General features: G+C 58.6%; 2 protein-coding genes across 5 annotated transcripts; one reads left to right on the forward strand and one right to left on the reverse strand.

Annotated features, from left to right (window-relative positions):
* Nucleotides 1-1,607: 1,607 nt before the first annotated feature.
* Nucleotides 1,608-11,712, forward strand: Ercc2 (excision repair cross-complementation group 2). 3 transcript variants are annotated; one of them, XM_013032735.1, is made up of 23 exons: nucleotides 1,608-1,625; nucleotides 1,897-1,996; nucleotides 3,507-3,584; nucleotides 3,655-3,717; nucleotides 3,845-3,958; nucleotides 5,026-5,142; nucleotides 5,229-5,345; nucleotides 5,588-5,711; nucleotides 5,810-5,906; nucleotides 5,988-6,121; nucleotides 6,225-6,393; nucleotides 6,920-7,038; nucleotides 8,645-8,714; nucleotides 8,795-8,864; nucleotides 8,968-9,069; nucleotides 9,421-9,484; nucleotides 9,652-9,773; nucleotides 10,594-10,686; nucleotides 10,776-10,848; nucleotides 10,929-10,999; nucleotides 11,087-11,230; nucleotides 11,374-11,517; nucleotides 11,607-11,712. In XM_013032735.1, the coding sequence occupies exons 1-23, from the start codon at nucleotides 1,621-1,623 to the stop codon at nucleotides 11,697-11,699; spliced, it is 2,283 nt and encodes a 760-aa protein (XP_012888189.1). In that variant the 5' UTR covers nucleotides 1,608-1,620; the 3' UTR covers nucleotides 11,700-11,712. The 3 variants fall into 3 exon arrangements, with proteins under 3 accessions (XP_012888189.1, XP_012888190.1, XP_012888191.1); XM_013032736.1 differs by having other exon boundaries at nucleotides 5,232-5,345; XM_013032737.1 differs by lacking the exons at nucleotides 10,776-10,848; nucleotides 11,087-11,230; nucleotides 11,374-11,517; nucleotides 11,607-11,712 and having other exon boundaries at nucleotides 10,885-10,939.
* An 81-nt stretch (nucleotides 11,713-11,793) lies between these two features.
* On the reverse strand, nucleotides 11,794-17,987 carry Klc3 (kinesin light chain 3). 2 transcript variants are annotated; one of them, XM_013032739.1, is made up of 13 exons: nucleotides 17,904-17,987; nucleotides 14,700-14,953; nucleotides 14,227-14,457; nucleotides 13,989-14,058; nucleotides 13,640-13,859; nucleotides 13,415-13,502; nucleotides 13,240-13,341; nucleotides 12,864-13,037; nucleotides 12,433-12,523; nucleotides 12,311-12,351; nucleotides 12,112-12,218; nucleotides 11,962-12,025; nucleotides 11,794-11,878 (listed from the first exon to the last, which is right to left on the reverse strand). In XM_013032739.1, the coding sequence occupies exons 2-13, from the start codon at nucleotides 14,949-14,951 to the stop codon at nucleotides 11,828-11,830; spliced, it is 1,491 nt and encodes a 496-aa protein (XP_012888193.1). In that variant the 5' UTR covers nucleotides 14,952-14,953; nucleotides 17,904-17,987; the 3' UTR covers nucleotides 11,794-11,827. The 2 variants fall into 2 exon arrangements, with proteins under 2 accessions (XP_012888193.1, XP_012888192.1); XM_013032738.1 differs by having other exon boundaries at nucleotides 11,816-12,025.
* Between the last annotated feature and the right edge of the window lie 5,484 nt (nucleotides 17,988-23,471).

The following is a 23,471-nucleotide window of genomic DNA, read 5'->3' on the forward strand; positions in this document are numbered from 1 at the left end:
CAGAGTTGAAGCCCCACAACTGACCAAAAAAAAAAAGGAAATCAGGTCCTTGTGTGTGTTGAAGCATGCCCTACTTCTAAGCTGTACCTCTAGCTCTCAAACACATGATTTATAAACCATGATGAAGCCTAAACAATACAATAATAATACTCTTCACTATCCTGGCCTTACTGGAGCCTGTTAATGTAGATTTCCACCACTTGTGAGGTTTTTTTTTCCTTCTGTTTTTGTACCTGTATTGTGGCATGAGCTCAGGGCCTGAACACTTTCCCTTAGCTTTTTTTCACTGGAGGCTGGTGCTCTATCTACCATTTGAGCCACAGCTTCACTTCCAAAGCTTTTTGGTGCTTAGTTTGAGATAACAGCTTAAGGACTTTCTTGCCCCAGGCTAGCTTTTACTTTTCTGTCCATCAAGGGGCTTGAACTCAGGGCCTACGCTCTGTTCCTGAGTTTTTACACTCAAGACTGTAACTCTACCACTTTGAACCACAGCACCACTCCCAGGCTGGTTTGAACTATGATTCTCAGATCTTGGCCTCCTGAGTATTTAGGATTACAGGTGTGAGCCACTGGCACCTGGCTTGTATGTTAATTGTATGGCTGTTTGTATTGTTTGATGACAGTGATTGGGGTTGGATTCTAGTACCATGTTCAGCAGCACAGCTGGTATTCACAACTTTGCTGAAAACAAAAACAAAAGCTAGCAGTTGTTGAATGTTTACTTTGTGCTTGGCCTGATTTTTCACTCTTCATATATGTTCATTTGAGCACCATCTATGTGGTAGTCTGTTCCTTTTTGTTTTGCAATGGAAGAGAAATGGAAACCCAGAAGAATTTAGTGTTTGACCATGTTCCTGCAGCTAATAGACAGTGGTCAAGATTTGAACTAGGGAAGCTGGGAAGGTGGCTCAGTGGTAGAGTGCTTGCCTTACATGCATACGGCCATGGGTTTGATTCCTCAGCATCACATAAGCAGAAAAAGCCAGAAGTGGCGCTGTGTGGCTCAAGCGGTAGAGTGCTAGCCTTGAGCTGAAGAGCTGAGGGACAGCGCCCAGGACCAGAATTCATGCCCCACGACCAGCAACAAAAAGAAAGAGAGATTTGCACCAGGATTATGCTCAGAACCCATATTTTAACCATAAATCATGCTCAATCGTGCTTTGCTGCCTTTCCAATACTGACTGACTAAAACACTTATCAATAGGTGCTCAATAAAGGGAAGGAGCTGTTTATTAGCTGCTTATCCTAAGTCTAGACGCAGCCGGTGTTGTACAAATACACGGTTTGTCTGGTGCAGAGAAGCTGTCGAGTTCTCAATTTCCCGCTTATTCAGACAACCTGAGCTGACCGGGGAAGCTCCAACCCTACTGAATTGGATCGATGCTCTCGGCTCTCTTCCTCCCAGGTTAGTTCCTTGTTCTCGGCGATCCTCAGTCTGAGAATACGCCCTTTCATCAAAGTACGCACGCGCAACACCTCGATTGGCTCTGCCCTGCCGGGGAGGGGGGAGTGACGTAAAGCATTAGCCAATGATACGAAGCATTAGCCCTCCTGCGTCCCCGCCCCCTCGTTGAATATTCATGAGCAGGGCGAGACGACGTACTTCACGCCGCCGCCGCCATGAAGTGAGCCGGGGGCTGGGTTTAGAGGGTCCTGAGAGGGGTTGTGGGGGGGGGGTCTGGAAGATGGGGGTCCACGGTGGGCGGGCCTCGGGCAGAACGAAGAGAAGCAGAAGGGCGGGGTGGGGGATCTCAGACCGGGCAGTAACGGGACGGTAGCAGCGAGGAGCCGCTGAAGGAACTTGGGGGCGTCGGGCGCGATGGGGTCAGGGGGGTCAGGGGGCGCGGAGGTGGAAGCCGGGTCTCGGGGTGCTGACCCCGCAGCTCCCGCCGCCAGGCTCAACGTGGACGGGCTGCTGGTCTACTTCCCGTACGACTACATCTACCCGGAGCAGTTCTCCTACATGCTGGAGCTCAAACGCACGCTGGACGCCAAGGTGCGGGGCTGGGGGGGGACCAGAGGGGAGGGGAGGGGCGCTCCGAGGGATCGGGGTGTTGGGGGGGGAGCAGGAGGAACTCCAGGGGATGGGGCGTCCCGAGCCGAGGTCGCTTTTGAACTTCCAGACCTGAGGAACCCACGACTTGGAGACATCTCCTGCTCCCTGATATGGTGCAGGCTCCCAGCCCTGCGCCTTGGGCACATCATTAACCCTGCAAGTGTCTGGTTTTGAAAAATGGCCTATGAGGGAGACCTTGGGTTCCATCCCAGGACCAAGGTGGGGGGGGGGAAAGTCGAGGGGCTTGGTGTGGAGGTGAAACACAGTAGCTACTTCGTGTATTGTGGGGATTAAGCCACTTTGGACACCCTAAAAAGAGGCCCGGAGGGGGCACCAAGGCGTCTGAACACCTCTACAAGGCCCAGGACAGCTCCTCCACAGCCCCTACCCCAGTAACCAAGTATTTCCAGCCAAAATGTCAGTCGAACTGGGTTTGAGAAACCCTGAGGTGAGATTCTTAGAATCCATACTAAGTGCAGGAAGTACTCTTAAGTTTTGGTTGAGTTAAAGAGGTTTGGCCCACGGGGCTGGGAAGGTGGCTCAGTGGTAGAGCACTTGCCTTGCATGCCTGAGGCCCTGGGTTCGATTCCTCAGCACCACATAAGCAAAAAGAAAAAAGCCGAAGTGGTGCTGTGGCTCAAGTGGTAGAGCGCTAGCCTTGAGCTGAAGAGCTGAGGGACAGCGCCCAGGCCCAGAGTTCAGGCCCCACAACCGGACCAAAAAAAAAAGAGGTTTGGCCAAGCGCTGATCGCTCACGCCTATAATCCTAGCTACTCAGGAGGCTGAGATCTGTGGATCGAGATTCAAAGCCTGCAGGGGCAGGGAAATCTGTCAGACTCTTACCTCCAATAAATCACTCAGAAAACCAGAAGGAGCACTGTGGCTCAAGCGGTAGAGCGCTAGCCTTGAGCTGAGAAGCTCAGGGACAGCGCTCAGGCCCAGAGTTCAAGCCCCATGTCTTAAAAAAAAAGAGAGGTTTGGTACCCAAGAGAAGAGCCAGGTATGTACCCCCAGGATCTCACTGGACCTCAAGCTCAAGGTGTGCTGTGACTTGGGGCTTCTTAGGACCATTTTAGAGATGAGGGTATTATGGCCCATAGAGGTCTAGGTGCTTGATGAGGTGGCAGAAATGGAGTTCAGTACCACATAAGCAGAAAAAAGCTGGAAATGGAGCTGTGGCTCAAGTGATAATGTACTCACCTTGAACAAAAGAAGCTCAGGGACAGTGCCCAGGCCCTGAGTTCAAGCACCCGGACTGGCAAAAAAAAAAAAAGTCATCAGATCTCAGCCTCCTGAGTAGCTAGGATTACAGGTGTGAGCTACTGGCACCCAGCAGGTGTGGACTTTCAACTACCTTGTTGTCTTACTCTTCTCAGATGGTGGCATTTGGGGAGGGTCCTCAGGGTTTAATGTACCTGAGGGCCTGGGTCCTCCTATTTCTGACACATAGGGTCATGGGGTCCTAGAGATGCCCTCAGGCACCGGGAAGACAGTGTCTCTTCTGGCTCTGATCATGGCATACCAGCGGGTGAGTGACTCTCTTGCCCATGGTGGGAGGGAGGAGGTGGACGAGAGCTGAGACCAGTGGTTGTTGGCAGGCGTACCCACTGGAGGTCACCAAACTCATCTACTGCTCCAGAACGGTGCCTGAGATTGAGAAGGTGCGTTTGGGGGACCCTGTGCTCCGTCCCTCGGGGGTCTTCGGTAGGTGCAGGAGGTTGGAAAGTTGGGGACAAGGCTGCTGGGAGGGGCCAGGTGCTTTCTGTGACACCAAATTCCTCAACACAGGTGATAGAGGAACTGCGTAAGTTGCTAAACTTCTATGAGAAGCAGGAGGGTGAGAAGTTGCCGTTTCTGGGTCTGGCTCTGAGCTCCCGCAAGAACCTGTGTATTCATCCTGAGGTGAGCTTCATGCCTTTTCCCCAAGAATCCCCACCGCTGGTCGAGTCCTAAATTCCCATATTAGCAAACTAGACTTCTTGGGGACTTTGGGGGGGGGATACTCACAAATCTCCTTTCTTTTTTTAAATATTTATTTTTATCAGTTCTGGGGCTTGAACGCAAGACCTGGGCCCTGTCCCTGAGCGGCTTTTGCTCAAGGCTAGCAGTCTACCACTTGAGCCACAGTGCCACTTCTGGCCTTTTCTTTTTATATGGTGCTGAGGAATTGAACCCAGGGCCTCATGCATGTGACCCAAGCACTCTACCATTGAGCCACCTTCCCAGCCCCAAATTTACCTTCTTATTGTCAATTCCTAACTCCTGCTCACACCTGCTGAGCGTCTGTGGAGTCTTCTCACTACCCCAGCCAGGGTTGAGGGTCAGTCCTTAGAGTCTGATAGGCTAGGGCCTGGCTCGAACTCCTTAGCTCTGTGCCTCTGGGCTTCAGTCCCCTTCTCATCCTACATTTGATGAGCATGGGTGAGATAATGCAGTAAGAGTACTTAGCATGTTCAAAGAGCTAAAAGAATATACTTAGCATGTTCAAAGAGCTAAAAGAATATTAGAGGGCTGAGCATGCTGGTGCACACTTGTAATCCCAGCCACTTTTCGGTCATGGGGCTTCAACTCTGGGCCTGGGTGCTGTCCCTCAGCTCTTCACCTCAGGCAAGCGCTCTACCACGTGAGCCACAGCACCACTTCCTATTTTCTGGTGGTTCACTGGAGATCAGAGTCTCATGGATTTTCCTGCCCAGGCTGGCTTTGAACTGCGATCCTCAGATCTCAGCCTCCTGAGTAGCTAGGATTACAGGTGTGAGCCACCAGCATCCCACTGGGAGAGATTTGAAGGCAGCCTGAGCAAAAGTGAGACCCTCTCTGAAAAAAAAACCTAAAAAGCAAAAGGGTGTGGCTCAAATAGTAGAGTGGAAAAGTAGGGTGGAAATTTATCCGTGAGCCTGCGTGGAGCCGGGCACTGGAGAGCTGGGGGCAGCAGCTCATCTGTGCTAACTGAGCTCCTTGCCCCCTAGGTGACGCCCCTGCGCTTCGGGAAGGATGTAGACGGGAAGTGCCACAGCTTGACTGCCTCCTACGTGCGGGCCCAGTACCAGCAAGATGCCAGCTTGCCCCACTGCCGCTTCTACGAGGTGCATGAGGGCAGGGGTCAACCTTCTGGGGCGGCCAAGATACTAGGGGCAGCTGGCCTCCCTAACCTCTGGCCTCTTCTCCCCAGGAGTTTGACACCCATGGGCGCCAGGTGCCCCTCCCTGCTGGCATCTACAACCTAGATGATCTGAAGGCCCTGGGCCAGCGCCAGGGCTGGTGCCCCTACTTCCTTGCCCGCTACTCAGTGAGGAGGCTGGTGGGGTGGGGCTGAGGGTTACAGGTTTGTCTGTCTATCTGTGTCTGGCTGTCTGCTTCTCTGCAGGCCCCATATCTATATTGTCCCTCAGTGTGTCTAGCCATCTGTTTCCCTTTGTGCCTTGTCTGTGTCTCTTTCTGTGTGTCTTTTCTGGGCTTCTGACCTGTGTCCGGTCAGGCCTGGTGTGGACACTGGAAGGCAGACCAGGGTCACCATTTTCTCCTTGTCAGATTCTTCACGCCAATGTAGTGGTTTACAGCTACCACTACCTCCTGGACCCCAAGATTGCTGACCTGGTGTCCAAGGAGCTAGCCCGCAAGGCTGTGGTGGTCTTTGATGAGGCCCACAACATTGGTGAGGAGGGAGTCAGGTGTGATGGTGGTGAGCATGGTGCCCGAGACCCCCCCCACACACACACCCAGATCAAACTGGACTCGCCCCACTCCCCACAGACAACGTGTGCATCGACTCCATGAGCGTCAACCTCACCCGCCGCACCCTGGACCGCTGTCAGAGCAACCTGGACACCCTGCAGAAGACGGTGCTCAGGTGAGGAGCGGGTGGGCCCCGCATGGCCTGGGCGCCCCTGGCTCCCCTCAGCCCCCATCCAGCCCCTCCCTGCCCCCCCAGGATCAAGGAGACTGATGAGCAGCGCCTGAGAGATGAGTACAGGCGCCTGGTGGAGGGGCTGCGGGAGGCCAGTGCCGCCCGAGAGACCGACGCCCACCTGGCCAACCCTGTGCTGCCCGACGAGGTGCTGCAGGGTGAGCCCCAGCCCGCCACTGGCCCCCCTCCCTCCCCCCCCCACCCCCGGCCCCCTGCCCCCTGCCCGGAACTACACCTGCTGACCCCATCGCCGCCCCGCAGAGGCCGTGCCAGGCTCCATCCGCACAGCCGAGCACTTCCTGGGCTTCCTTCGGCGCCTGCTGGAGTATGTGAAGTGGCGCCTGCGCGTGCAGCACGTGGTGCAGGAGAGCCCGCCCGCCTTCCTGGGCGGCCTGGCCCAGCGCGTGTGCATCCAGCGCAAGCCCCTCAGGTAGCCCCTCCCTTCCCCTGGACGCCCCGCCCCTTCCCTGGCAGCCCCGCCCACCGGCCAGATAGCCTTTGCGCTGCCCCGCCCCCCGTGTAGCCCCGCCCTGTCCTCAGTGACCTTGCCTCTCTTGTAGCTCCGCCCCTTTCCCGGGAGCCAGCAGGAGTCTCTTGGGTAGTCCCGCCCCCTCCCCAGGCACGCCTTCCCGAGGTCACGCCCACCATCCTGGGAGGTCCCGCCCACAGCCCCGCCCACTCGCTCCTCGGACCTTGAGGTCTCCTGAAGGCAAAGACAGAGCCTCAGTCATCAGTTTTGGGGACCAGGTGCTGATTGAGACAGCAGGGCTGCCCCAGTAGATAGACTTGTCCTCAGAATGACCGGTGTGGGGAAGCTGGGAGGGCCCAACGCTCCTGACCAGTCTGAGTCCCCCCCACAGACCCCCCAGTTCTCCGGGGGGACACCCGCGGGGAGCCCTGGCAGCGCATGAGGGGCTGCGTCCTGTGGGTGCCCCATTCCGCCTTCCCTCCCCCAGATTCTGTGCCGAGCGCCTCCGCTCCCTCCTGCACACCTTGGAGATCACCGACCTGGCCGACTTCTCCCCGCTCACCCTGCTCGCCAACTTTGCCACCCTGGTCAGCACCTACGCGAAGGGTGAGCTCCCTCTCGTGGGGCCCCACGAAGCCGGGAGGCGAAGGAACAGAGTGGGCCGTGGGGAGAGGAGCCCGGTGGGGGCGGGGGGGGGCATGGGAGTTCTGAGCAATGGGTGCTGGGTAAGATGGGATGGGGCCAGAGACCACACAGGAGAGGAGAGAGAGGGGGGAGAAGGGGGTGGGGAGGGCATCCAGGGACCTTGTGGAGAGCAGTTGGGGTGACGCCATTTCCTGGTTTGGGGGAGCGAGGGCAGTCTTCCCCTCCTCCCCCCTCAGCTTTAAGCTGATCCAGGGTTCTGTCTGATCCCTGATTAAATTCTGTGCAGGAAAGCAGGTCAAGCTGGCGGGTAGGGGAGATGGGGGTGGGGGGACCCAGCTGTCACCCCGCCCCCCAGCCTATTGTGTGCTTTTTAACTTTTGCCGTTCTATAGGCTCAACTCCAGGTGCTCTACCACTTGAACCTTGTGCCTAGTCCTTTTTGCTTTGTATTTTTATATGGGGGGTCCTTTTTGCCTGGGGTGGCCTTGAGCCTGACCAAGGTCTCCCCAATCTCTGCCTCAAGCCATTTTTGTCTTTTTTTGGGGGAGGGGTAGCCCTGGGGAGTGAACCTGGGGCTGGAGCTGGCCAGGCAAGCCCTGTTTTGTTTTGTTTTTTGGTCGGTCGTGGGGCCTGAACTCTAGGCCTGGGCGCTGTCCTTCAGCTCTTCAGCTCAAGGAGCACTCTACCACTTGAGCTGCAGCACCACTTCCGGTTTTCTGGTGGTTTATTGGAGATAGGAGTCTCATAGTGTCTCCTGCCCGGGCTGGCTTTGAACTGCAATCCTCAGATCTCAGCCTCCTGAGTAGCTAGTATTATAGACGTGAGCCACCAGCACCCCGTGCAAGCCCTGTTTACTTGCGCCTTCCTCCTTCTGTGCCCATCCCTGTCTACCCTGCCTGCCCCCTCGTTCTCCCCGCCACACTTCTGCCTCAACGAGCGTGCACAGAGGTTTATGTGGGCTCTCTCCCATCACCCTCACCCCTGTACTCGCTCCTTCCAGCTCTGAGTGTCTGTCTGCCCCAGGCCACCCTGGTGGGCTGTGGGCAGCCAGGTGGTCCCCGCTCACGGGGGGGGGGGGCTCAGCCACAAAGTAGCAAAGCACCTCCTCCTGGCAGTCAGTCTGGACAGGAAAGGTTGCCCGGGCTGTGTGCCAGGCTGAGGGGGCCCATTGAATGGTGTCTGGCATGTGCAAAGGCCCTGGGGAGCAAGGAGGCAGCCAGTGACCCCGAGGTGGTGGCATGGTGGGGTCCCATGAGGACTGGGGCAGAGCCTGGCTTGGGGTTCCCCAGCAGGGCAGGGGTGGTCCCGGGCAGCATGGGCTGGCGGCTGGACTGGACGGGGATGGCAGTGGGGTTGGGTTGTGGAAGGAGGCAGAGTTTTGAGGCTCACTGCTGGCTCAGGACGGTGGGCCTCGGCCAGGGTGCTGAGCAGAGGAGCCATGGTGCCCAGAGAAGTCGAGCGTGGGTGCTTTGTGCTCGGTGGCCAGCGCCCCACTCTGTCTGCTCATGGGCCTGGACGTGGACGTGGCATGTGGTAACCACTGTGACACGCTGCCTCTGTGCACTCAGGCTTCACCATCATCATCGAGCCCTTTGACGACAGGACCCCCACCATCGCCAACCCTGTCCTGCACTTCAGGTGGACCCCGCGGTGGTAGTGGTGGGGACCCCGGCCAGCCTGGCCCCCCGCTAGTCCTCACTGCCTCCCTGTACTCACAGCTGCATGGACGCCTCCCTGGCCATCAAACCCGTGTTCGAGCGCTTCCAGTCTGTCATCATCACATCTGGGGTGCGGCTCACCTCCCCGTCCCTATCCCCCGGCTCTCCCCCTTGGTTCCTGCCCCCCCCCCGCCCTCCCACTGCTCACAGCCTTCCTGCTGTCCCTGCTGCAGACTCTGTCCCCGCTGGACATCTACCCCAAGATCCTGGACTTCCACCCTGTCACCATGGCAACCTTCACCATGACGCTGGCCCGGGTCTGTCTCTGCCCCATGGTGAGCCCGCCAAGGGTTGTGGGCCAGAACTGACTGCCTGCCCACTGCACAGGGCATGTAGTGTGCACACAAGGTGATTGTGGGGTGCATGGGAGGGTGCGGGGAGAGGTGTTTCACAACCAGGGCCACTGGTGAGGAGCATGGACAGACTTTGGTTCAGTTCCTCCCCACCTGCTTATCTGCTGTGTGACCTGGGGCAGGTGAGTCGCCTGCTCTGTGCCCAGTCTCTGAGTGGCGCAGAGGACAGTCACCCACAAACCCCCTCTGGGGGGCTGACGCAGTGGCAGGGGTCAGTGTCCACACCACCATGAGCGCCCGCTGCATCCTCAACACCACCTCTGCTCCCTGCAGATCATCGGCCGTGGGAATGACCAGGTGGCCATCAGCTCCAAGTTCGAGACCCGGGAAGACATCGGTGAGCTGTCCATGGGGGCTGCCAGTGGGTTCTAGGGGTGACATCATGGTGCTGTGCTGGGAAACCCCGAGTCCCTATGGCTTCATGCTCAGTATCCTCCCCTGGGGCTCTAGTTCTGGAGGACTGGGGAATAGCTCACTCCCTCTCCCCGCCCCCCACCCCCACAGCGGTGATCCGCAACTATGGCAACCTGCTGCTGGAGATGTCCGCCGTGGTCCCGGATGGCATCGTGGCCTTCTTCACCAGCTACCAGTACATGGAGAGCACCGTGGCCTCCTGGTATGAGCAGGTATGCTGGCCCCCCACTTCCTCAGAGGCAACCCCCAACAGAAGTAGCCACCCCGCCTCTGGGCTCCCCCAACTGCGACCAAATCCTTCACCACTTGTGAAACCAGGCAGCAGGCAGGTGTGGGCCTACTGGGTGCCGTGGTTAGGAGGATGTTCTGGAGAATTAAGGTTGGACTGGGGTTGGGATGAATGTGGAGTGGCACCCTGGGAAGTGTGTGGGGTATTGTGGGAGCAGGACTCAGCACAGCAGTGTACTGGGTTACTGGCAGAGCAGGATGGCTGGCCCAGCCATGCGCCATTTACATCCCAGTTAGAAAACCTTTGAGCTGAGCATCATTGCACATGCTTGTAATCTCAGCACTTGGGAGGCAGAGGCAAGACTGAAAATTCAAAGCCACCCTGGGCTAGATTTGTCTGTCTCTCACTCATGATGTAATTCTCCTGGACTTCCTTTGGGAACTGTAGTTCTCTCTGTAACTCTGGCCTATCTTTGTGTATGCAGTGGGGTCAGTTTGTTTGTTTGTTCCTATGTGGAAATATACTTGTATTCATACCATGGTAGGGAAAAAGCTCTCCCCTCTGAGGGCCCAGCTGCATCCTGACATCAGGGCGGCCTCTGATTGGCTTATAGTCAGGCCCTCCACCAATCGCTAGCCAGGATGGTGTAGCCTGATTGGCCACCTTAAGCCACACCCTCCCACGCATCTGGGGGAGGTGAGGAATGGCTGCACACAGGAGGCCACCGTTGGCCTGGGTTTTACCAGCATGGCCAGGCCCTAAGTCCATGCCCCGCCTGACCTCCGGGTGTCGTCCTGTCCCAGGGCATCCTTGAGAACATCCAGAGGAACAAGCTGCTCTTCATCGAGACCCAGGACGGGGCTGAGACCAGCGTGGCCCTGGAGAAGTACCAGGAGGTGGGAATGGGGGGTGAGGGCGGCCCGGCTGGGAAGGCAGTGCAGGGGGACAGTGTAGGGGTGACCCCTTGAGCCTTGGCTTCCCCTAGGCCTGCGAGAATGGCCGTGGAGCCATCCTTCTCTCGGTGGCACGGGGCAAGGTGTCTGAGGGGATCGACTTTGGTGAGTGCTCTACCCCTCTCCCCCTCCGCACACCAGGTCGGGTGGCACTGGGTGCACCCATAACTCCCTCCTACCCCCAGTGCACCACTACGGGCGTGCCGTCATCATGTTCGGTGTCCCCTACGTCTACACCCAGAGCCGCATCCTCAAGGTGAGTCTGTGGCCTTGCAATGGGAGAGTGTGGCCCCGGGTCTTTGTCTCGGGACCTGGCCCATCCCCTGGTCCCCCCTAACTGCAGGCCCGGCTGGAGTATCTGCGGGACCAGTTCCAGATCCGAGAGAATGACTTCCTCACCTTCGACGCCATGCGCCACGCGGCGCAGTGCGTGGGTCGAGCCATCAGGGGCAAGACTGACTATGGCCTCATGGTCTTCGCTGACAAGGTACAGGTGGGGGACCCTGGGAGGGTGGGGGACCCTGCGGAGGGGGGCCTGCCAGCCTGGGGCTGCCTCCCCTTCTAAGGTGAAGGGGGGGGCAGCACAACCTCACACAACCTCGGCCCCCCCACCCCTCCCCGTGCTTGAAGCGCTTTGCCCGGGCGGACAAGCGGGGGAAGTTGCCCCGCTGGATCCAGGAGCACCTGACCGACGCCAACCTCAACCTCACGGTGGACGAGGGGGTCCAGGTCGCCAAGTACTTCCTGCGGCAGATGGCGCAGCCCTTCCACCGGGTGAGCCCCAGCTGCTCCTTCCTGCCCCTGGGTTTACCTGGACGGCCACGGTGGCTCAGTCCTAGCCCGTCCCCCTCCGTGGCCCGCAGGAGGACCAGCTGGGCCTGTCCCTGCTCAGCCTGGAGCAGCTACAGTCAGAGGAGACGCTACGGCGCGTGGAGCAGATCGCCCAGCAGCTGTGAGCCCGGGGACCGGGGTTCCTGCCCCCCCCCCCAGGTGACAGACATGCCAAGTGTGGTCGCAGCCTTTAATTGCCAGCCTCTGCCCCCACCCCAACTTTGCGGGTCGTTGCAGCTGCAGTGCGGTCCACCTAGCGCGGGCTCAGGTCCTGGATGCTGGCGCTCAGGTGCCGGGCGGGAAGCTGGGGTGGCACAGGCACAGCTGGAGCTGTGTGTCACCCCGGGCCCCCCCCTCAAGCCCTCCTGGCCCCGGGAACCCCCTCACCTGTGTCCTGGCAGCCCCGGGGCTGTCCACATTGAGCGTGCTGAGCGACATGGCCCTCTTCATCCTGCGAGGACGGCGGAGGCGACTCAGCCCCCGGGAGGCGCCGCCCACCTGGGCCCGCCCCGCCCACCTGGGCCCACCTGAGCCTACCCGGCCACGCCTGCCATGCCCTCGCCACGGAGGCGGGAGACCAGCTTCTCACTCCCTCGCTTGATGGACTCCCGGAGCTTGGAGAAGGAGCTGCTCCTTCGGAAGGCCTGGGGGAGGGGGGGTTGTCAGGGGCCAAAGGTCAGGGGTCATTACCCCCGTCCTACCTAGGGCTGTGGGAGCAGTCCACCCACCCCCTCACCTGCTGCTCTGCATCACCAGCTGTGCCTGTGCTGGGGGTTCCTGAGTGGACAGAGGGAGCATGATGAGCACCCCAAGAAGCCTGGGGGGGAGGGGGAGACACGGGGAGGGGCGGGGGCTCACCTAGGGAGGCCGGCAGGCCTTCCGGGCCCAGGATCTCCTTGTACAGTGCCTCAGCCTGCTCGTACTTGCCCTGCTTCAGGTAGGCGGAGGCCTGTGGGTAGGACAGAGTTCAGGCTCCCATCTTGGGAGGCTGGGAGCTTATTTCCTGGGGAGACCCCAGCACCCCCCCCACAGCACAATCTCTGCACCCGCTGTTCTCAAGCCTCTTATGCCCAGAGGCGGAGGCCAGGCAACTTCCTGTCTCGTGTTCTCCACCGACATCCGTGTGCCTCAGTTTCCGTATGAAGTTGGGGGACAGCCACTCTACCTCATTGGGTTACCCCAATAAAGACCTATGCTGCCTCTGGCCTCCAGCTGCCTGGAGAATGGTCCCTGGTGTTTTTCTGCTCAACCCCCCCTGCCCCGGTCCCGTGGTGGCCCAGGCACCTCACCAGGTTATTCTTGGTCTTGGCCACGTTGGGGTCGTGGGGGCCCCCCAGAGCCTCGTAGATGCTCAGGGCCCGGGCGTAGTGCCGCTCCACGTCCTCAAACTTGCCCTGGTTCTGGCACAGCAGTGCCAGGTTGTTGAGCTGCTTGGCCACGTCCGGATGGTCAGCACCCAGGACCTGGGGGGGGGAGGGGGACACATCAGGAAAGGAGGAAGCACTGTGGGGTGCACCACAAACCAGACCAGGGAGGTCAAAGGTCACAGCAATCCAGAGCCCTGTGGGGGTGTACGGAGTGGAAGCAGATGGTGTCAGGGCTGGGGCAGCCAACGGCACAGCTGGATGGATGGGGGGTTGGGGGTCTAGGGGTTGGGGACGGGACCTTCTCCCGGATCTCCAGGGCGCGCTGGCACAGGGGCTCCGCCTCGCGGTAGCGGCCGCGCTTCCCATACAGGACGGCCAGGTTGTTGAGGGTGGCGGCCACCTGTGGGGTGGGGACAGCGCGGTGAGACACAGCCCAGCCCCCACCCCCAGCCCCAGCCTCGAGCCGCACTCACTGCGGGGTGCTCGGCGCCCAGTGTCTGCTCCCGGATGTGCAGGGCGTCGTGGAGGAGCTCTGTGGCCTCTTTGTATTTGTTCTGGTCCCTGCGGGGCAGCGGGACACCGATGCCGCAGGCTGGGCTCAGTCGGGCACCCCGGGGGCTCCGCAATGCCCCATCCCTGCTTCCCCCCTCCCGCCTCACCCCTCCCCGGGGGGCGACCCTGGCCCCCGCCATCCTCACCGGTATACCAGCGCCAGGATGTTGAGCATGGTGGCCACGTCGGGGTGGCAGTGGCCCGAGCTGCGCTCCAGGTCCTCCAGGGCCTGGCGACACAGGGGCACGGCCACCTCGTAGCGGCCCTGGCCCGCGTACTGGATCACCAGGTTGTGCAGAGTGCGCAGGCGCGCGGGGATCTCGTAGCCCCCCTGCTGGGCAGCAGCCACCCCCGCCGCCTCGGGACCTGGAGGGGCATGATGGCCAGTCACGGCCAGCCCGGAGGACGACTGCCATTACGCCTGCCACAGACCTTGGTCTGCCAGGCCCCCCACCCCGCCCCACCCTGCCCCGTGTCAATGGGCCCTGCGCCTACCTTTCCTCTCTTCCTCCTCGCTGGGGAACAGGGAGGCCAGGCTGTCTCGGCGAGGTGGTGACTCAGACCTCTATGGGGGGAACAGGACGGGTCACGACCTCCCACGCGCTGGGATTACAGGTGTGCACTACCACACCTGGCTCTGGACTGGGGTTTGGGGGAGGAGTTCCCTGGCCTTTTGGGGGGGTCTTTGTTGATCCTGGGGAGTTGGGGGTGCAGAGCGGGGGTGCCGGGGGACCTGGCTGTCCTCGGGCGGGTCATACTGCCGCAGCTGCCCCAGGAACTGGAGGTGGCTCTTCTCCTCCTCCAGCTGCGCCACGGCCTCCTCGCTGGCCCGCAGCCGCCGCTGCGTCTCCTCCAGCTCTTCCCGCAGCCACGCGTTCTCCTGCGCCAGCCTCCGCGCCTGCGCCCGCAGCCTCTGCTTCTCGGCCTCCAGCACGCCCACGTGGGCTGACAGGGCCAGGAGGACCTGAGGAGGGGCAGGAGCAACAAGTCAGGGGCCACTCCCCACCCAGCACACGCCGCCTGCACACACACCCCCATTCTACCTGGCACACCCCAAGATGCTTCAGCCCCTACCAGTGGGACCCCACCGACTCACCAGGATCTTCTTCTGCTCTGCTGCCTGGTATATAGGACACACCCCAATACCCCTCCACCCCTAAGCCTTCCTTGCATCCCTTCCCCCCCTCCCCGCCAGGCCTTGGGTACCTGAGCCTCGCCCAGCCCCAGCTCGATGGCCTCCAGTGATCGCTCCACCACTTGCTGCTTCTCCTCCAACAGCTCGGGGCCTCCGGGGCCCAGCGCCGCCCGCTCCGCCAGGTGCCCGGCCAGGCCGCGGTGCTCGGCCCGCAGCGCCTCCAAACCCTGCACCACCTGCCGCGTCTGCCGCACCAGATCCTCGGGGGTCAGGCGCTCGGGGCCCAGCCCCACGCTTCCCGGTGACACCACCTGCACTGACATGGCTGAGAAGGGGAGATAGGGGAGTCAGGATGGGAGCCAGACCCTCCCCCCCAAACCCTCCCGATGCTCACCTGCTCCACCGGAACCCTAGGGCTCCACCCCCCAGGTGGTCAACAAGCGCACCCCTACTATGCTGGTCACCTGGGGGCCAACAGCTGGCAGGTGTCCCCGGCTCACCTGGCCGGCCCAGCGCACCCCTAAGGCTCCCAGACGCCCAGCCCAGAGCTGGCCGGCAGCTGGCAGGGAAGGCGGGGCATGCGGAGGCGGGGCGGCGCCCCTGAGCTCATTCAGGGGTGTTTTTGTTGGGAACCAGTCAGACCACTAGGGGGTGGGTGGGGCTGGGAGCAGGAAGCAGCGCCGCCTCCCCGGGGAGATGGGGAAGGGGCTTGGGTGTGGGCTCTGGAGCCCCCCCCCCGGGGGATACAGGCCCCACTCCTCATCACAGGCCTGCAGGGACACACGTGTGTTGTGGAAGGTGCGGCCCACAGGTAGAACTGGCAGAGGCCACTTGAGGGTCTGACATGGGCGTGGGGAGGTGAGGACCCGGCGTGTGCGGCTGGGACAGCACAAACAGGCAGACACGCAGCTGGTGGTGCTAACCTGGGTCTTGGGATTGCCAGAGACAGACAAGACAGACAGACACACCCCGCATCCCTTCTGGAAGACACAGACCTCATTCTCAGAAACCACTCCACACACCCACACTCCCTTCTTTCCAGTACAACCTGACACACGCCCTCTCAACGCACACGTGAACCTTCCGTCATTCCCAGGGCCCGGTGGCTCACACCTGTACTCTCAGCTACGCACGGGGCTGAGATCAGAGGAACATGATTCAAAGCCAGCCTGGGCAGGAAAGTCAATGGAACTCTGTTATTATTTATTACTATTATTATTATTATTTGGTTGGTCATGGGGCTTGTACCCAGGGCCTGGGCACTCTCCCTGAGCTCTTTTGCTCAAGGCTAGCACTCTACCACTTGGGCCACAGCTACATTTCTCGCTTCATGTTGGTTAATTGGCAGTAAGAGTTTCATTGACTGCCAGGCGCTGGTGGCTCACGCCTGTCATCCTAGCTACTCAGGAGGCTGAGATCTGAGGATCACAACAGTCCATGGACTCATCTCCAATGAACCACCAGAAAACCAGCTTTGAGAGGAAAAGCCATGCAAGAGTATGAGGCCCTGAGTTCAAACCCCAGGACTGGCACAAAAAGAAAGTGAAAAATCAAAACTCTCAGTTCCCTGCCACCTTGCTTCTGAAAACTACAGCCAAATTCCAGGACACTTGTATGTGCTTGTCCTGTTCACACAGGGTCTCCTGAACACAGAACCCCCCATTACCAGTCCACCTACCACTCTGGATTTGCTAGGCTTTCTTCCCCTGGCCTTCCACCTCCATGCTGGCCATGCTAGCCTGGATAGGCAGACGGAACATGCATTCAGAGGAGACCGGCCTGAACTTGGGCTCTTTCATTGTGGTGCCCAGGGGTACCCTACTTCTGAACACGCTTTGCCCCTTCATCACCCTGTGCCTCACTCTCTGAAGTTGTGCCTGCATGCTCTCTTACGCAATCACCCCCAATGAACCCCTTCCTTATTGGAGACAGGGTCCCACTCCGCAGCTCAAGCTGGCCTGGAAGTCACAATCCTCCCGCCTCAGCCTCCTGAGCACTGGGATTACGGGCATGTGCCCCCATACTCAGCCGATCCTAGACGCTATCATCTCAAAGATGAATAATATAGATCATGCCTCCCCCTGGGGCCGACAGGGAGCGGCCAGACATCAGAGGGGAATACACGTCAGACCACCAGCCTGGCACTGGCTCCAGGGGGAGACTGCTTGTCTGTCACAGGGAGGCCCTCGCTTCCATCCCCAGGATCATAAAAACAAAGGGGGGGGTGTTAAAATTCCAAATTTCAGAGCTGGAGGCATGACTCAGTGGTAGAGGACCTGCCTCAAGCAAGCATTAAGCCCTGAGTCCAACCCAGCCTGCTCTCAAAAATCTAAAACCATTTTTTTTTTTTTTTTACAGACGGTAACAACACTTTCACACCACGATAAAGCCAAAAAAGGCCATCAAAGCACAGTGAAAACCACGGAGGTGGTTCAGGCCTGTAATCCCCGCTACTCAGGAGATGTGAAGGTTGACAGTTTGAAGCCAGCTTGTTTAGACAAACCTTGAGAGACTTTAATGAATCACTCACATCTGGTTTGATTTTTACCGATGAATCCCCAGTGAGAAGTCAGAAGCGGAGATGGGGCTGCAAGCGGTGCCAGCCTCGGGTGAAGACGCTTAAGCATGCGTGCAAGGCCCCGAGTTCAAGCCCCAGGACCCGCACAACCCCCCCCCTCCCGCAGAGCAATCGATCTGTCCGCACACACACCTCACGCACCCCCGGGCCCGCCAGCACCGTCCACTCCCCATCTGCACACTGCCCCCTCCAGGTGCCCCCCACACAGCCCGGGGCACCCCCTCTCACCACCTGAGCGGTGACCCCCCCCACACCAACCCCGCCGGCACCGCAGCCAGGAGAATCCCCTCCACCGCCCCATCTCTACCCCACACACCAGCTGCGCGAACCATCCTGCATCCCCGAACCGGCCGCCGCACCCCACCTCTGCAGCCCGCGCACCCCAACTCCCAGCTCGCAGCCGTCACAAGAGCCCCCCCTCCCCTAGGCCCCGCCCTGCTCCTGTTTACCTGCGCCCGCTGGGGGGGGTCAAGGTGAAGGGGGCGCGGCCCCAGCCAGGCCCCCTCCCCCCCAGAGCCACGCCCCCACCCCCCAAGGTTCCCCAGACCCTAAGGAGCCCGGATGTAGGGGGGCGCGTCCGGGACCCAAGGCCCAAACCCTCCTTCGCAGGGCCAGTGGACCCCAGGTGCACCAGGCCTCGCCCCGCGTCCCCACCGTGGCTCTTGGGACCCCCCCGGGACCCACGCCCGGCGCCCACCTGGCTGCGGAGAGTCCGCGCCGTCGGCGGCGTCCCCTGCGTCCCGGCCCCACCGGCCCGCGGCTCTGGGCGGCTCGGGAGGCTCCCGGCGTCTCTTCCAGGGCGGCTCCGCCGGGGGCGGGGCGTCGATCTGCCACGCCCCGGGAGCACCACGCCCCTACAGGTGCGCAAGCCACGCCCACCGAGTCTCAGCGGGTCTTCCAGGGGCGGGGCGTCCACACGCCACACCCTCTACAAACCACGCCCATCGTCCTTCAGCATCCGCTCCCCGCACGGCTCCGCTGGGGGCAAGACATCCACACGCCACACCCTCCGGAGATCACGCCCTCTTCAGGCCACGCCCATGGCGTGTAGGCCTCGCCTACCGCCGCCCGAAGTGGGAAGCCGGGCTCTGGGTAGCCGCGGATACTCGGATCTCAGAGGAGATGGACGCAGCTCGCGCGCAGGGCCCACGCCGGGCCTTAGCCTTGGCGGTGCCCCTCCTGGCCCCTTCTGGCCCGGGCCAGCCATCAATCTCAAACGCTGCCCTCTCCACAAAGCCTTCCCTGATTGCTGATGGTAAAGGGCACGACCCCACCCCTCCTTTCCCTGCAGAGCTGCGTGTGCGCCTGCCCGACCTGGGGTTTGAACTCCAGGCCTGGGCGCTGTCCTTGATCTTTTTTTTTTTTTAAATTTTTGATCCAGGCTGGTGCTCTACTACTTGAGCCTCAGCTCCAGTTCTGGCTTTTTGGTGGTTCACTGGAGATAATTTGACCCTTCATTCCTCAGATCTCAGCCTCCCGAGTAACTAGGATTACAGGTGTGAGCCACTAGCACCTGGCTTCCTGCTCAATTTTGTTCACCAACTTTTCCTTTCCTTTTTAAAATTTTTTTTGGTCAGTTGTGGAGCTTGAACTCTGGGCCTGGGCGCTGTCCCTCAGTTCTTCAGCTCAAGGCCAGCACTCTACCACTTGAGCTTTTTCTACTTATGCGGTGCTGAGGAATTGAACCCAGGGCCTCATGCATACAAGGCAAACCTTCCCAGCTCTTCCTTTCCTTTTTTCTCCTTTTTCTTTCCTTTGTTCTTGTAATTGAACTCAGGGCTGCCTGCATGCTAGACAATCATTCCTTTTCTTAGCTCCGTTCCTACTGAGAGTCTTAAAACAGTAGGTAGGTAGGTAGGTAGGTAGGTAGATAGATAGATAGATAGATAGATAGATAGATAGATAGATAGATAGATAGATAGATCTGAGAGTAGAACTTAAAGTGGCTTATGTAGTCCAGGATGGCTTCAACCTCTCAATCATCTTTCCTCAATCTCTTCTGCATGCTAGGATTATAGATGTGTACCACCACACTCCACCTCAGCCTAACTTTTTTTTTTTTTTGCAGGTCATGGGGCCTGGACTCTGGGCCAGGCGCTGTCCCTCAGCTCTTCAGCTCAAGGCTAGTGCTCTACCACTGGAGCCACAGCGCCACTTCCAGCTTTTTCTGCTTATGTGGTGCTGAGGAATCGAACCCAGGGCCTTATGCATGTGAGGCAAGCACTCTACCACTGAGCCACCTTCCCAGCCCACAGGGTTTTTTTTTTTTAATAATATATATCGTCGAGTGACAGTGGCTCACACTGTAATCCTAGCTACTCAGGAGGCTGAGATCTGTGGATTACGGTTCAAAGTCAGCCAGGGCAGGAAACTCCGTGAGACTCTTATCTCCAGTAAACCACTAGAAAACCGGAAGTGGTGCTGTGGCTTAAGCAGTAGAGCACTTGCTTTGAGCTGAGAGCGCAGGGACAGCGGCCCAGACCCAGTGTTCAAGTCCCACGACCGACCAAAATAAAATAAAAAATATATATCATATATCATATGATTGTTTTATTTGTTGCGCTGGTCCTGGGGCTTGAATTGAGCACCTGGTTGATGTCCCTGAGCTTCTTTGCTCAAGGCTAGTGCTCTAGTACTTGAGCCACAGATCTATTTGACTTTTTTTTTTTGGTCCGGACATGGGGCCTGAACTCTGGGCCTGGGCGCTGTCCCTCAGCTCTTCAGCTCAAGGCTAGCGCTCTACCCCTTGAGCCACAGTGCCATTTCCGGATTTTTTTTTTCTTTTTGCTTATGTGGTGCTGAGGAATCAAACCCAGGGCCTCAGGCATGCAAGGCAAGTGCTCTACCGCTGAGCCATCTTCCCAGCCCCCTATTTGACTTTTTGGTGCTTAATTGGAGATAAGAGTCGCAGGGGTTTTCCCACCTGGCCTGGTTGAACCTTGATCCTCAGATCTCAGCCTCTTCGGAGGATTGTTTTATTTTGCACATTTTGCATTCTTGGTGGGGGGTTGTGATGGCTAAAAATCGGGCTCTGAATTCATATTCCAGCACTTCCCTACGGCTGTGAGGCCTTGGGTAAGTAACATAACTTCTACGTGCCTCCGCTTTTCAAATCTGATGCTGGTCAGAGAACAGGAGTGAATGGAGAAATGTGGACCCAGGCCTGGCTGGAGCTAGCTTTTTGTTTTACCTACCAACTGCAGTGCGGCGGGCTCTGAACCATCTGGATGTAGCCTTAGCATCACAAGGGAGCCTAGCATGAAGCAAGGGCTCGATAAATACTTGTGGGGTGACTAATGGGATGAATCAAGTCCAGAACCCTGAAATGCTTGAACCACTCACCCATACCCCATACCTCCATGGTCTGCAGCTGCTGCACTATGGCCTATGTCCACCAGAGGGCGCTGCAAGCCCACGGGCCGAGCCCAGCCCAGGAAAGCTCAGCACCTTCCAATTCTAGAAAGGGAGGGAGTCCTCTCAGAGCCCCTGGCACATGCAACCTCCTCCAAGAAGCCTTCTGGGACTCCCTTCCCCCAGGTGCAATCTCTGAGACTCCTGCATTTCATTCTTGCCCACTCTGGGTCATTTTTCTTTTTCTTTTTGGTTGGTCATGGGGCTTTAACTCTGGGCCTGAGCGCTATCCCTCAGCTCTTCAGCTCAAGGCGAGCGCTCTACCACTTGACCTACAGCACCACTTCCAGTTTTTCTGGTGGTTTATTGGAGATAAGAGTTTCACAGGGGCTGGGAAGGTGGCTCAGTGGTAGAGCACTTGCCTTTCATGCATGAGGCCCTGGGTTCAATTCCTCAGCACCACATAAGCAAAAAGAAAAAAAAATCCGGAAGTGGCGCTGTGGCTCAAGTGGTAGAGCGCTAGCCTTGAGCTGAAGAGCTGAGGGGCAGCGCCCAGGCCCAGAGTTCAGGCACCATGACTGGACCAAAAAAAAAAGAGTTTCATGGACTTTACTGCCTGGGCTGGCTTTGAACTGTGATCCTCAGATCTCAGCCTCCTGAGTAGCTAGGATTACAGGTGTGAGCCACTAGTGCCCAGCTGGGTCATTTTTCTGTGTTGTCGGCAGTGGTAATGGTGGTGATGGTGGTGATGGTGGTGGTGGTGGTGGTGTGTGTGTGTGTGTGTGTGTGTGTGTACACTGGTCCTGGGGCTTGGGAAATTCAGGGCCTGGGCACTGTCCCTTGGATTTTTCTTTTTCTTTTTTTTTGGGTCCGGTCGTGGGGCCTGAACTCAGGACCTGGGCGCTGTCCCTCAGCTCTTCAGCTCAAGGCTAGCGCTCTACCACTTGAGCCACAGCACCACTTCGGCTTTTTTCTTTTTGCTTATGTGGTGCTGAGGAATCGAACCCAGGGCCTCAGGCATGCAAGGCAAGCGCTCTACCACTGAGCCAACTTCACTCCAGGATGGTGCTCTCCCACTTCAGCCACAGCTCCACTTCTGGGTCTTGGTGCCTACTTGGAGAGAAGAGTCTCACAAACTTCCCTGCCCTGGCTGGCTTCGAACCATGATCCTCAGATCTCAGCCTGCTGAGCAGTTGGGATGACAGGCGTGAGCCACCGGCGCCCAGATGGATGATTATTCTTTTCTAGCCAGGTGCATCTGTCCTACGGAATGGACCGCGTGTACCCTGGCTGCAGGACAGGGGCACGCCACGGTTCTGTCCCCAGAGCCACACAGTCTACATGGGGCAAGTACAGGGAAAACACTGTAGAATCCCGGGTATTGATTGAAAGAAACTAGAAATCCAACCGATCACGGTGGAGCATGTGGGCAGTCTCTGCACTTTTGGAGGCTGGGGCAGGAGTAGGAGTTGCAGGGTGGCCTGGGTTCAAATCCACCTGGGGCCAGGATGACCTCCTGCTGAGCTGGCCTGGGACACAGAGGATTGCCCGGGACAGAGGCCAGAAGGAAGTCCCTGCGCATGCTCAGGCCGCGCTGGCCCCAGGCCAGCATTTCTAAACCGTACCTGGCACAGGCCCCGCGCCAATCACGCGCGTCCACCCCACACCAGGTGTTTGCAGGGTCCCTGTGCCACTGCTGAGCGCGACGCACCCAGACCAGGCCGCTCTGATCTTTCCATTCTTAAGATCAGTCGGCGGGAGAAGGGTCGCCAGGACTTTTCCTAGCTGGAGCTGCTAGATCTCTGACTCAGGGGTGGCTGGGATTACAGGCGTGAGCCACACGGGTGCCTGGCCTGGTAGTTGCTGCTTTGGGATAAATCCTGGGCAAACCCACTGGCTCACCTCAACCCGCAGTGGGAGAAGAGAGCTGGAGAGAAAGTCCTGGAACTTTGGCATCTCCAGAGGCTCAGAGGAAGAATGAGAAGTCCCCTCTCCTGGGTGCCCCCCCCCACAAACTGCAGAGTCCTAGAAGGGTGTGTCATCTGTCATCAGGGGCTTAGAGGAGTCTCAGCTGCTCTTCCCCCTCCCCCCTCCTGCTGGCCACCAGCCGGGCCAGCGATGGGCCAAGCCACGCCCACCCCAGGGCCTTTACACCTGCTGTTTCTCCTGGGTGTCCCCACATGCTGGCCTCCTCCCCTCCTTCAGGTCTCTGCTCAGATGTCATACCTCCCAGAAGAGGCCTGCAGTGACCTCCTCTCCCCGCTGTTTTGGTCTGTGACCCTCTGGGTGGTTGAAACCCCAGGACAGTTAAAAAGAAAAGATGCATTGTCCTCATACCCCGCACTCTTGAAAGCCCTTTGCTCAACTCCTTAAAAGAAAATAAAAAATAATACTAATCCTAAAAGCAGCTCTCGCCTATCACGTCATTCTAGCTAGGAAGGAAGCAGAGATCTGAGAACTGAGGTTCAACACCAGCTCTAGTGGGAAAGTCCATGAGACTCTTACGGCCAATGAACCACCCAAAAGCCAGAAGTGGGAGCCGTGACTCAAGTGCTACAGTGCTAGGCTTGAATTAAAAAAGCACAGGGAGGCCGGGGGCCGGGGGCTCACGCCTGTCATCCTAGCTACTCAGGAGGCTGAGAGCTGAAGATTGCAGTTCAAAGCCAGCCCGGGCAGGAGAGACCGTGAGACTCTTATCTCCAATAAACCACTAGAAAACTGGAAGTGGCGCTGTGGCTCAAGTGACCTTGAGCTGAAGAGCTGAGGGACGGCACCCAGGCCCAGAGTTCAAGTCCCAGGACCAAAAAAAAAGTAGTACAGGGACCGCACCCAGGTCTTGAGTTCAAGCCCCAGAGCCAGCATTATAAAGAAAAGGAAGAGCCTGGTGCTCACGCCTGTAATCCTTGCTACTCAG

The sequence above is a fragment of the Dipodomys ordii genome, unplaced genomic scaffold (genome assembly GCF_000151885.1).
Source record: "Dipodomys ordii isolate 6190 unplaced genomic scaffold, Dord_2.0 Scaffold156, whole genome shotgun sequence".
In the NCBI taxonomy this organism is placed as follows: Eukaryota; Metazoa; Chordata; class Mammalia; order Rodentia; family Heteromyidae; genus Dipodomys; species Dipodomys ordii.

Bases quoted from the DNA above. Each gene is read 5' to 3' on its own strand.
- Ercc2 (XM_013032735.1), top strand. The intron at 5,346-5,587 runs GTGAGGAGGCTG...TCTCCTTGTCAG, and splicing joins ACTTCCTTGCCCGCTACTCA to ATTCTTCACGCCAATGTAGT. The intron at 6,122-6,224 runs GTGAGCCCCAGC...GCCGCCCCGCAG, and splicing joins GCCCGACGAGGTGCTGCAGG to AGGCCGTGCCAGGCTCCATC.
- Klc3 (XM_013032738.1), bottom strand. From the start codon at position 14,951: ATGTCAGTGCAGGTGGTGTCACCGGGAAGCGTGGGGCTGGGCCCCGAG. The intron at 14,458-14,699 runs GTACCCAAGGCC...GCCCCTCCTCAG, and splicing joins TGGGGCTGGGCGAGGCTCAG to GTCCTCCTGGCCCTGTCAGC. The intron at 13,038-13,239 runs GTCCCGTCCCCA...TCCCCCCCCCAG, and splicing joins CCCTGGAGATCCGGGAGAAG to GTCCTGGGTGCTGACCATCC.